Raw genomic sequence first — 12,674 nt, 5'->3', positions numbered from 1 at the left:
ATATTCAGTGTCGTTATTTAGGAAATTTACAAGCATAGCGTTTGAACCACAACAAACATGGCGTTAATCGTGGAGTGATTATATATGATTAAGAAAATAAGATTTACATGCTTTTACGAATTTTATGTAACATCTCAGAACGACGTGAACTAGGGTAGACGAGATTCAAAATGGAGAAATACATGTCCACGCGATAATATTCGAATCGACGCCATTAGTACCAAAATTTTCAAGTTCCATAGGTATGGAAATTTTTTCATTTTTTCCTATATTTTCCTTTTAAACATGTACATACGTGTTACCTATAGGGAGAGCTCTGCTCTCACGGCCCTTTGGGCCGTGAGAGGGCTTCGCCCTCTATAATTTGTATAACTATTTAAAGATGCAATACAATGATTTTATCAATCTGAATAAACTTGCTACAGAGAAAGAAAGTTTATATTGCCCTTCTAAAAATCCTTACTTGTCAGGTTATCAAGGATGCATAACATATCTCCATAAATAAAGGGTGAGCGCCGGTATACAGTAGAAGATCCATGTAGATTTTTTTCTTAAGGGAGTCGGTTAATACCACCTGCCCGCTTAACATCCCCCCTCCCCCGTATTTTTTCAGGGGGGTTCGATCAAACTCCCTGTCGAGGCCTCAATACGTCACCTACGTTTTGGGAGCAAACGAACTCTGGCGGAAGTTTAGGGGTTCGATCAATATACTCGGGACTAAAATTCAGTATTGCATAAAAATTAGGTCAACATTTAATACTTAATTTCTTACCAGCTTTAACTCGATTCACTATTTTAAAAATGAATGAAAAGGATATAGAATAATATGTTTTACGGCGTGACCGTGTTTGAGGGCGAAGCAAAAAAGTTTTGACATTAGTATCTATATCCAAAACAGGACAAAAACAACCCGAAGTTAGCACGTGGACGGAGCTGTATCAAAGCATCCTAATTTTTGGACATTTGATTCACCTATATATTAAACGCGGGAAATATAACGCAATTGATGTAAACAGTATATTGTGACGTCATATTCAGCGTCGTTATTTAGCAAATTACAAACAAAGCGTTTGAACCACAACAAAAAACATGGCGTTAATGGTGGAGTGATTATATATGATTAGGAAAATAAGATTTACATGCTTTTACGGATTTTATGTATAACATCTCAGAACGACGTGAACTAGGGTAGACGAGATTCAAAATGGAGGAATACATGTCCACGCGCTAATATTCGAATCGACGCCATTGGTACCAAACTTTTCAAGTTCCATAGGTATGGTTTAATTTTTCATTATTTTCCTATATTTTCCTTTTAAACATGTATATACGTGTTACCTATAGGGAGAGCTCCGCTCTCACGGCCCGAAGGGCCGTGAGAGGGCTTTGCCCTCTATAATGCAATTGATGTAAACAGTGCATTGTGACGTCTTATTCAGCATCGTTATTTAGCAAATTTACAAACATAGCGTTTGAACCACAACAAAAAACATGGCGTTAATCGTGGAGTGATTATAGCGAGCGCAGCGAGCCAGCGCGGAGCGCTGGCTCGTACTGCGAGCTCTAATGACTAGAGCGCGGGAAATAATCCGAGCTAAATCTCAACCTCTAACAAGAATTTTTTTTTGACGCCAATCCCAGAAGTCCCTCGTACAAAATGGCGGATGTTTCGATTCGTAAAATAATAATAAAAAAAATATTTGAAGTATTACAAACCTTTCTTATTTGAAAGGAAAGGATGACAATCATATTCTTCCCCCTTTCTTTTTCTTTTTAAAATATTGTCTAAAGAAATGTAAACAGTCACGTCACAACTACCAAGCTACGTCACGACAAGCTCGTTGCATTTCCCGCTAAACTGGTTCCTACATTGGCGAGAAGAGCAAGACAGTAATCCTACGTATTGACAGTGAACCAGATCAGTTTTCCTTGTTTTCAATATAAATTTTTTGAAAATGTATTCAGATATGCTGCGCTCGCCCCAACGATCACACCGTAATCATATTATATGATTAAGAAAATAAGATTTACATGCTTTTGCGGATTTTATGTAACATCTCAGAACGACGTGAACTAGGGTAAACTTTTCAAGTTCCATAGGTATGGTTTAATTTTTCATTATTTCCCTATCTTTTCCTTTTAAACATCTATATACGTGTTACCTATAGGGAGAGCTCCGCTCTCACGGCCCTTTGGGCCGTGAGAGGGCTTCGCCCTCTAATATTTACATTGAAGGCGTGATGAACTCTGTTGTTCAAAATTGCCACAATCACTTGAATAAAAGATAATAAGCTATTTCCTTGATAACCCATTCACTTGATACGTCTTACGGCGGGGCCGTTTTTGAGGGCGAAGCAGAAAGTATTGGTTTTGAATCTATTTTCATAACAGGACCCCCCCCCCCCAAATATATCCCGAAGGACAGGGCTCTATCAAAGCATCCTAACATCTTGTTACACAACTTTAGATATTTGATCCGCCTATTCATTGAACATGGGAAATAATATGTTTTACGGCGTGACCGTGTTTGAGGGCAAAGCAAACAAATTTTGGCATTAGTATCTATATCCAAAACAGAACAAAAACAACCCGAAGTTAGCACGAGGACGCAGCTGTATCAAAGCATCCTAATTTTGGATATTTGATCCGCCTATATATTGAACGCGGGAAATATAACGCAATTGATGTAAACAGTACATTGTGACGTCATATTCAGTGTCGTTATTTAGCAAATTTACAAACATAGCGTTTGAACCACAACAACAAACATGGCGTTAATGGTGGAGTGATTATATATGATTAAGAAAATAAGATTTACATGATTTTATGGATTTTATGTAACATCTCAGAATGACATGATCTTGGGTACACGAGTTTCAAAATGGATAAATACATGTCCACGCGCTTGTATTCGAATCAATGCCATTTGGACCAAAGTTTTCAAGTTCCAAAGTAATGGTTTAATTTTTGATTAGTTTTCTATATTTTCCTTTTAACATGTATAAACGTGTTACCTATAGGAAGAGCTCCGCTCTCATGGCTCTTGAGAGGGCATTGCCCTCTAAAATGTCTTATGGTGTGACCGTTTTTGAGGGTGAAGCAAAAAGTATCAGCATCTGTAGAATCTATATCCATAACAGGACAAAAAATATCCAAAAGTTAGCACTAGCGTGTGTGGACACTATCCTCTTAACTTTAATAGACATTTGATCCGCCTATTCATTGAACATGAGAAACATAACACAATTGATGTAAACAGTGCATTGTGACGTCATATTCAGGGTCGATGTTTAGCAGATTCACAAACATAGGAGAAATGGTACTTGTAATTGCATTAATCGAGGAGTGATTATATATGATTAAGAAAATAAGATTTACATGCTTTTACGGATTTTATGTAACATCTCAGAACAACATGAACTTGGGTACATGAGATTCAATATGGAGAAATACATGTCCATGTGCTTGTATTCGAATTTACGCCATTTGGACAAAAATTTTCAAGTTCCATAGTTATGGTTTAATTTTTTATTAGTTTTCTATATTTTCCTTTTAAACATGTATATACGTGTTACCTATGGGGAGAGCTCTACTCTCACAGCCCTTTGGTCTGCGAGAGGGCATCACCTTCTAATATGCTGATGAACCTACCATTAGAGCAAGCGGATAAAGAAATTTGAAACTGTGGATTAACATTTAGTATTTCACAACTAGAAGTACATGCAAATAGGCAAATATATTTATTTTATACCAATCCCAGGGTGGGTGGGGTGGATTTGGACCCTTTCCTCCCAATATATGCATGCCTGACAGATCCTCTACCAATGGAATTAAAATACCATATTTGATTTGAAAGAAAATGGGAGAAGTCTGTATTGTACTGAAAATCTTACATTAGGATAATAAAAATCATCAAAAATCTTTATTTAATAGCAAGGTGGTGTCAGATTTATCTTTAAAAATTGTCTAAATAATCCCCATGCAGCGAAGACATATTCTGATTAACACAGTAATTAAGTATTTCAGCATTGGCATGATAGTAAATAAATTTCTACATGTTTGACCCCCTCCCTTTTTTCCTCGTGCATTGTTGGAACCCACAGGTTTTCTCTTCATAACACTACTGTGTACATTTATGTTGAATGTGGCGAAACAGAAAAATATTTTGGGTCCTGACGTTGGTTGTTGTAATTATTCATAGAAATTCATTCACAAGCCTAGAATTAATTAATTTGATCACAATCATTTAATGTTGTTTCACAGACAATGAATTTCTCTGTCATATAGTATAAGTGACTAGGTTGATTTTCATAATCATTTGTGTATATGCTAAACTCCCTAATTGAGGTCCGCCACTGCTTCAGTTGCATTGTGACTTTTTGCATGCTTTAGTCATTAGAGCTCACAGTAAGAGCCAGTGCTTTGTGCTGGCCCGGTATGCTCACTATAATACCCATAGTAGATACCCTCTACTTGGTAGTTGGTATATTACATGTTGTATAAAATATTAATTGAATTTTATTTAAGGAATTCATTTATCATTTTTTATCATATACTTGGTAATGATTATGCAGATTCTGCACTGCGTAATATGGGTGACGTCACAATAGGCGATATCAACGACCGGTCTGAATATCCATATCACATATCAGACCAGCGTGCAAAAATGCATATCAAGCCAGAAATTACGTATTCGTTCATAATGATCAGTGTATCAAAGTTTTTACCATAGTAAATCAATGTATCACGGTAGGCAATGTATCAAATATTTCTTGATCTATCTTAAAAATGTAATAAATTAACCCACATGTGATTAAAAGAATAGTACCTAAATGTAAAATCAGTCCTCAAACCTATATATCAGATTACCCCCCCCCCCCCAACACTATTGTATGTATATAAGATTTATTAATAAGTATAAAAAAGTGCAGTATATGATAAATAGAATATTACATGCTAAAATACATATCATATGTCATATCAGCCCTCGGGGCACCATATCAACCCTCGGGCCTTCGGTTCTCCTGCTGATATGGGGCCACTCGGGCTGATATGACATATGATATGGATTTTTAGTATGTGATATTCTCTATTTATTCAGGTACCTAAGGATAAAAGATCACCCTCCAACTATTTGATGAAATTCCATGTTCCTTAGAAATAAATCATTGAAGGCAGTTTTAAAATTTCTTTGTTCATATTTATAACAGATAATGTTTAAATGCCTTTCAGTGCTTGAGCTTGCCATGTCTACAAGACCATCACATGATAATGTAATCAACAGCCTGGGTGTCAATATGGCTGCAGCACTGGACCAAATAATGACAGTCCAAGGGCAATCCTATGATGAATTTCTGGAAGGTTTTACTTACCTGAATAAAGGTACTAACATATTTAATCAGAAACAAGACGATAATCAAAACGCCTCATGAAGTTTTTTTAAGCTCACCCAAGGCAACTGAGCTTTTTCTGATGATTGAGTTTGATATGTCAGTCGTTGCAACTCTGCAGTTCTTCTTTTAAAAAAAGATAAATAATCAAAATTGTGATGGGCAACCATAGATCACACAGGTCTTGTTATTTAATGGATTATGATATTTGTGGAATTTATTCAAAGTGGCACAAACATCTGAACAAAAAAGCACCTGGTATTTTACAGATGAACTGAAGAAAGAGATGATCACCCCAGCATCAAAGATGCGTGAGAGACCACAGTTAAGCAAGATGAAGGAACTGGAGGAGAAGGATGAAAGTTTAACAAAATCATTGGCCATGAATAGCAGTAAATCTGCTGATGAAAAAGAACCAAATTATGATGAATTGGAAGAAGAGGTATGATATCTTCTTTCATCATATTATTATGCCCCCTGCAAAGAAGAGAGGCATATTGCTTTGCTTCAGTCTATTGGTATGTCGGTAGACCACACGTCGTCCACCCACCATCTTGAGAACCATTCACTTGCTTGTATTACAATGATATTTCATATGTGAGTTGGTTATGAGTAGATGAGGACCCCTAATGATTTTGAGGTCATAAGATCAAAGGTCAATCCACTCTGGACATAGGAAGTTACTGTCTGCTCAATATCTTGAGAACCCTTTCCTTGACAGACATCAAACTTGGTACAAAGGTCAAACTATACATAGTATTATATTGTCTCCTATATTTTAAGAATCATTCATTTGATTGACACCAAACTTGGTACACTGGTACATCCTAAGGATCCTAATAATAGTGTCTATCACTACACACAGTACACTGCTCCAGAGTGTGTCTTATATATACATATTTGCTCAGACATGTTTCTCTCCCATTTGAAAGTGACCTGTAGAGATTAAAGGAACCTGTTAATATTTATTGCAAAATGTTTCTTTTAGATGTTTGATACATGGATAGTGTAAATTGCTTATTTTTCATGAGACTTTATTTCCATCATCTATATTGTCATATTTGTCAGCAAGGCAATTTTTACTAACACTCAATTTGGTCATTACATATGGTGTATAATAATTTCATAAGAACCTTGTTTTTGTGCCGAGGCAACCTTGCAAATCTATGAAATATAAAGGTTTTTTTATGAATAGTTATTGTCCCCCACCACAATGCGGAAGGGGACATAGAAATACCGGTGTCTGTGCGTCCATCCGTGTGTCCGTCCGTCCGTCCCACTTCACTTTGTGGATGCAACTCCTCAGAAACCGCTCAACAGATTTTGTTCATATTTTGTAGGATTGTTAGTCAGAATGTGTAGTTGATCATATTTCGCTGCCATTTTGATTTGACAATTTTGACAGGAGTTATGTTACTTTGTTGAATTTGTACATGCTACACTATAGGAACACTTTGTGGACGCAACTCCTCCGAAACCGCTCAATGGATTTTGTTCATATTTTGTGGGATTGTTAGTCACCATGTGTAGTTGATCATATTTTGCCTGAATTTTGATTCGACAATTTTGACAGGAGTTATGGGACTTTGTTGAATTTGTACATGCTACACTATAGGAACACTTTGTGGATGCAACTCCTCCGAAACTGCTCAATGGATTTTGTTCATATTTTGTGGGATTGCAGTCTTCACGAAAAACTTTGTGAAGCACAGGCCCTTCGGGTCTCCCAGTATGATAATTATTTAAGCCCGAACAATATTTTAATGGCCCAAAATGTTTTTTCTAATTTGACCACTTGTCATTTGCAAGGTACAAACATACTGTAGGAAAATACATATCCAGATGACCATAGTTAAAGAACAACTGACATTATTATATCTTATTTTATTTTGACATCAGAAGCTCATGTTCTACTGTGTTTTGTATACACCACGTACAAAACATTGTTTTCTTCCGAATTAAATCTCAGCAAAGGCCCACCCTCGGTCCAATGGGGCTTAACTTTTCGATCTCTTTTTCTCCTTGTACTACTGGTTTTTTTTTTAATTATTTGGATCTGATGGTTATGATTGCGAAATACGCTTGTGAGGTTTGGAATTTCACTGACGAGCCCCCTCCCTACACAGGATGAATATTATTTTACGTCCCTCTTGAAAATATTTCACTCATATGGAGACGTCACCACTGCCGGTGAAGGGCTACATAATTTAAGCCTATACTCGGCGCTTATGGCCATCGAGCAGGAAGGGATCTTTATCGTGCCACACCTGCTGTGACACGGGACCTCGGTTTCTGCCGTCTCCTCCGAAGGACCGCCCCTATTAGTCACCTCTTACGACAAGCAAAGGGGTACTGAGGACCTATTCTAACCCGAAACCCCACGGGAATCCCAACACGGACATTGGAAGTTAATGTAAATATATAGTATGTGCATGTATTTTTTATATATGCACATACTATATATTTACATTAACTTCCAGTGCCTGTGCCTCCCTATACTTCATAAAAGGCAGGATGGTTGATCATTTTTCGATGCGAAATTTCATTGCTACATGTAAGTCATGACAAAGTCTGAGTCAATCTCACACTATATTTGTAATATATACAAAACATATAATAAAACATTTACAGGCCCTCCGGACTCCTGGGTTAAATATTTTTAGAAGCCCGATCAAGATTTTACTGGCCTTGGGCATCGGGCCACCGGTTAACGTCGAAGACTGGGATTGTTAGTAACCATGTGTAGTTGATCATATTGTGCTACCATTTTGATTCGACAAATTTTATAGGAGTTATTGGACTTTGTTGAATTTGTACATAGTACACTATAGAAACATTTTGTGGACGCAACTTCTCCAAAACCACTCACCGGATTTCATTCAAATTTTGTAGGATTGTTAGTCACCATATGTAGTTGATCATATTGCGCCGTCAATTTGATTCGACAAATTTTACAGGAGTTATGGGACTTCTGTGCTTCAACTTTTTTTGCAGCGGTGGGGGACATGGCTACGTGTAGCAATCTTGTTTCCATTAATCTTTTCATGAATATCACTCTGTTACATGCTGATGTGTACAACCAAGTTGTTCTGATTTCAGTTACTGGAGGATGGAGAGAGGACAAGCATAATGTCGCAGAAATCACCAACTGGATCTGACGTGACAAGCAGGCTTAAGGTATTCATATCATATACATTGTACCATTGTGGATTATGAGTGGTATTTTTGTTTTTCTGTTCAATAAAATCAGTCTATAAAAAGAATGTGAGATTACTTGGTTCTATGGTATATGTGCTATATAAGAGAAAATTTGAACTTTGATTATGCCAAGATTTGTCTCCCTTTGAAGTTTGACAATTTTGTAATGGATGAGATCTCTGATCACGGGGAGTCTGATGACGCAGAAGATTTCATCTCAGGGGGATACCAAGCGAGTTTCTGTCCGGAGTCATCTAGTGAGTCTGCTATTGAAGGTACAGATCTAAAAGGTCAGTTAAGTTTGGATTTAATTGGAACAATGGAACTTGTCAAAACTATTTTTACCTTGGTATTAAAAATATGAGAAGAACAGGATATATTTAAAAACAGCATTTGATGTTTGGTGTCAAGTCTAGATTTGACAAGTTTCAATGTACATGCGTATACCATTTTTTCCACATGTTACTTGAGATTTACGATTACATTTCATAGCAGTGAAGAAAGAAACTTGTCTAACCTGAATGTTGTGAAATTTTAAATGTTGTGTAAACTGTACATATTATTTGGGAACTGAACTTTGAATTTTGGCGTAAAAATAATCTGTATTCGGATGTTGTCTAATTAAATAATTGTTCAGTATTAAGTTTTTCCTGATTAAACAAGCTTCTCTGCTTCACTATATGTTATGATGAAAGCTTTGGTATACATCCATCCACCTATCCATCCATATATATATTACTAACTGATTTGTCTGAAATAGGAAATTCTATGGAAGAAAGGACACCAGATCTTGATGAGCAAAATGTAGATATTGACAATCTCCTTCAGGACAACAGTGATAAATTACAAGTCCGAAACATTCCTGTCAAATTTGGAAAAACTGGTTTTCAAATCAACTCTGCTGATCATGAAGGTGTGCGGTCCTCTGAAAAAACTGTATCTCTTATTGACTCTAATAGTTCAGCTAGTGAACTTGATCCTCAGGGGGAGTGTGCACAATGTTCTGAACAGCTAAGTAGTGAGGACAGAGTGAGAGCTCCTCCTTCTGATACTGTTTTAAATCCTGGAGAAGTGGAGGATCCAGGATCTCCGAAGGTGATCAAAGTAAAAGACAAGGAGCGGATTCTAGATTTCTCAGCCACTTACAGAACTGAGGTGGTTGTAACTGAGGAATCTACAGAGGTATATATGTCTTCAATCTTATAATTGGAGATTGAATATCTTTTCATATGTTATTTGCGACAGTTCATGCCAATTTAATGGTTGCAATCTGAGTTTACCTGTGTGTTTGTTTGTGACCATTAAATCAGTATTAACAGCCACAAATAACAAACGAAAAGATAGTTATTCCCATTCTAAAGCAATTTCGCGTGATGTTTATGTCTTAATTTGTTGAATTTTGTTTTTTAGCTCACCTGTACTGAAAGTTCAAGTGAGCATATCTGATCACCATTTGTCTGTCTGTCCATCCATATATCCACAGAATTTTCACATTTTTATCCAGAACCATTGTGCCAATTTCAATCAAACTTGGTACAAATCATCCTTAGGTAAAGGGGATTCACTGTTGTTCAAATGAAGGGCCATGCTTCCTTTAAAGGGGACGAAAATGTAAAAATAGGATGGGGTCATTTAAAAATCTTCTTTTCAAGATGGGTAAGAAAAGTTGAAATTTACCTGAAAGCTTCCAGGCCTAGTGCAGATTCAAGTTTGTTAAAATCGTGGCCCCAGGGGTAGGGTGGGGCCAAAGTAGGGGATAAAAATTTTACATGCAAATATATAGGGAGCATCTTTAAAAATCTTCTTCTCAAAAACATTGGGCCAGAAAAGTGGAAATTTACATGAAAGCTTCCTGACATAGAGTAGATCAACTTTGCGAAATCAAGTTCCCCGGGGGTAGGGTGGGACCACAATAGGGGATCAAAGTTTTATATGCTGATATATTGGATTTAAAAAAAAAAAATTCTTGAACTATTTAAGCTAGGGCTTTCATATTTTGTATATACATTTTTTATAGCAAGACCTTTCATTTGATGCAATGGTGTGTGATCTTGTGACCTTGACCTGGTAGTTTGACCTACTTTTGATAAAAAATCGTACCTTTTCAAATTGTCCTGAACTGTTTAAGTTAGATCATTCATATCTTGTATATAAATTTCTTATGACAAACCATTTTATTTCATATCATGTCATTTGACCTTATGACTTTTAACTCAGAATTTGACTTACTTTTAAGAAAAACCTATTATAAAGTATATCAGGAATTATTTTAGGTAGGGCTTTGATAGTTTGTATTGATATTCTTTATGACAATGACCTTATAACACAATGGTGTTTGATCTTTTGACCTTGGAGTTTGGCCTACTTTTAATAAAAACCCTGACTTATTCAATATCTCCTGAACTATCTAAGGTAGGGCTTTCATATTTTGTAGGTAGATTCTTTAGAACAAGACCTTGTTATACTTTGGTGTTTGACCTTGTGACATTGACCTTGAAGTTTACTTTTAATAGAAATCTGACCTATTCCATATCTTCTGAACTATGTAACAGCTTTCATGTTTTGTATATAGATTTCCTATGGCAATGTCTTTCATATCATACCATGATCTATGACCTTGTGACCTTTGTTTATCAAGAACAGCATGATCATGTTAATCATATTGGTGTTGAGGTATCTCTGTTATGTGAATTCATTTTCAGTTATGTTTTGATCTTTTGGGGCTGGGTTGGGGCCACAATATGGGGTCAGAATTTTTCATGGGAATAAAGATTGATAAATTAAAAAATCTTTTAAAAATCACAACAGCTGAACATCGGCAGGGCCAAGATATCTTGACTCAGGTGAAAGATATGGGCCTCTTGTTTGCTTTATAGAATTTACGTTTTATGGTATGTTTTTATATCATTCAACTACGATGTCGCAGTTGAAAGCCTTCTATCTTGTTAATGCTCATTTAATTGCCGCAAACCCCAGTGCATTAGCCAGTCAAAATGCAAATTACAATGCATTAGAATGTCTGTTTATCTTTGAAATTTTGGATATCTGTTATGTGCAAATTGTAAAATAGTCCAAATCGTACAATAATTTTAACTGTTGATCCTATCGAGGGATCATTATAGGACTTACAGGACACACAATGTATGCTGTCCTCATGGATCATTATTTATCTTTTCAGGAGTGTTCAGATGAGGTGGCTGCTTTTTGCCTAGATGAGGACTTTGATTATGACAATGTTGTGCTGACTCCAAAATTTACTACAGAGGAAATTGAATTCCTGAAAAGTTGTCGAACATGAAATAGAAATTAGAATTTTGCATACCTGACTGTTATACAAGATCTCAATAGTACATTCAGGGTAAATAAAAATTAATGATATCAATCATATTTCAAAATATTTGTAAAACAAGTAAATTCATAAACTACTGCATTTACAAAATTGCAACAATTCTATAATACACCAGTTCCGAGATATCAGCTCTTCTGTGACGGAGGTACGTTCAGTATTCTGTTGAATGCTTGAATGGGTACAAGATGTATGCATATATTATAGAATAGCTATGTAAATAACAATAATAGTTCTGAAAGTGTAAATTTTGTTTATATCAGCTGTTGGTATACATTTTACTGACCATATGATTAAAAGAATAATATTTGTTTGAATTAGGCCATTAAATTATATATTAATTTATTTTTTATTTCTTTTTCTGCACGAGTGATACTTTAATCAAAGAAAGATGGTGATTATTGATTTTTGTTTGAGCTATTTTGTTATCAAATAATCATAAACTTACTAAAATTGTGTGCCCCTGCAGTTTGGGTGGTTGCATGATGTCTGATAATCATCCTTTAGGCAATATGTTAAGGCAGCGATAAGCATTTGTACCCACCGCATGTGGACGAAAGTATGTTTTGTGTCTCACTGTGCGTAAGAGTTCCACAAAGGGAAAGAACTATCGGACAACTCGGAAATTGCGTATTGACTTGGTCTCTTTATAAGCCAGTATATATTACTGGAAAGGAAATTGGCCAGATAAATTATCCTATATATTTATATCCTCTTGGTTGTAATGACAACTACTCTGG

At 36.0% G+C, this 12,674-nt stretch overlaps 1 protein-coding gene across 9 annotated transcripts in view; it reads left to right on the top strand.

Annotated features, from left to right (window-relative positions):
• LOC125647912 (uncharacterized) overlaps positions 1-12,279 on the top strand; it is a 13,542-nt gene extending 1,263 nt beyond the window's left edge. For 4 of the 9 annotated variants that reach the window (XM_048874773.2, XM_048874771.2, XM_048874770.2 and 1 more), the window contains exons 2-7: positions 5,233-5,382; positions 5,660-5,832; positions 8,490-8,567; positions 8,740-8,878; positions 9,349-9,770; positions 11,767-12,279. In XM_048874773.2, coding sequence (XP_048730730.1) covers positions 5,247-5,382; positions 5,660-5,832; positions 8,490-8,567; positions 8,740-8,878; positions 9,349-9,770; positions 11,767-11,886 — 1,068 coding nt within the window. In that variant the 5' untranslated portion in view covers positions 5,233-5,246 and the 3' untranslated portion in view covers positions 11,887-12,279. Of the gene's footprint in view, positions 243-997; positions 1,277-5,232; positions 5,383-5,659; positions 5,833-8,489; positions 8,568-8,739; positions 8,879-9,348; positions 9,771-9,998; positions 10,021-11,766 lie in introns of those variants that run through there. The other 5 variants (XM_048874776.2, XM_056140238.1, XM_056140240.1 and 2 more) reach the window with 4 other exon arrangements.
• The last annotated feature ends 395 nt before the right edge of the window (positions 12,280-12,674 follow it).

This window comes from Ostrea edulis, chromosome 6, assembly GCF_947568905.1.
Source record: "Ostrea edulis chromosome 6, xbOstEdul1.1, whole genome shotgun sequence".
Classification (NCBI taxonomy): domain Eukaryota; kingdom Metazoa; phylum Mollusca; class Bivalvia; order Ostreida; family Ostreidae; genus Ostrea; species Ostrea edulis.
This window is presented reverse-complemented; position numbering and strand designations above follow the sequence as displayed.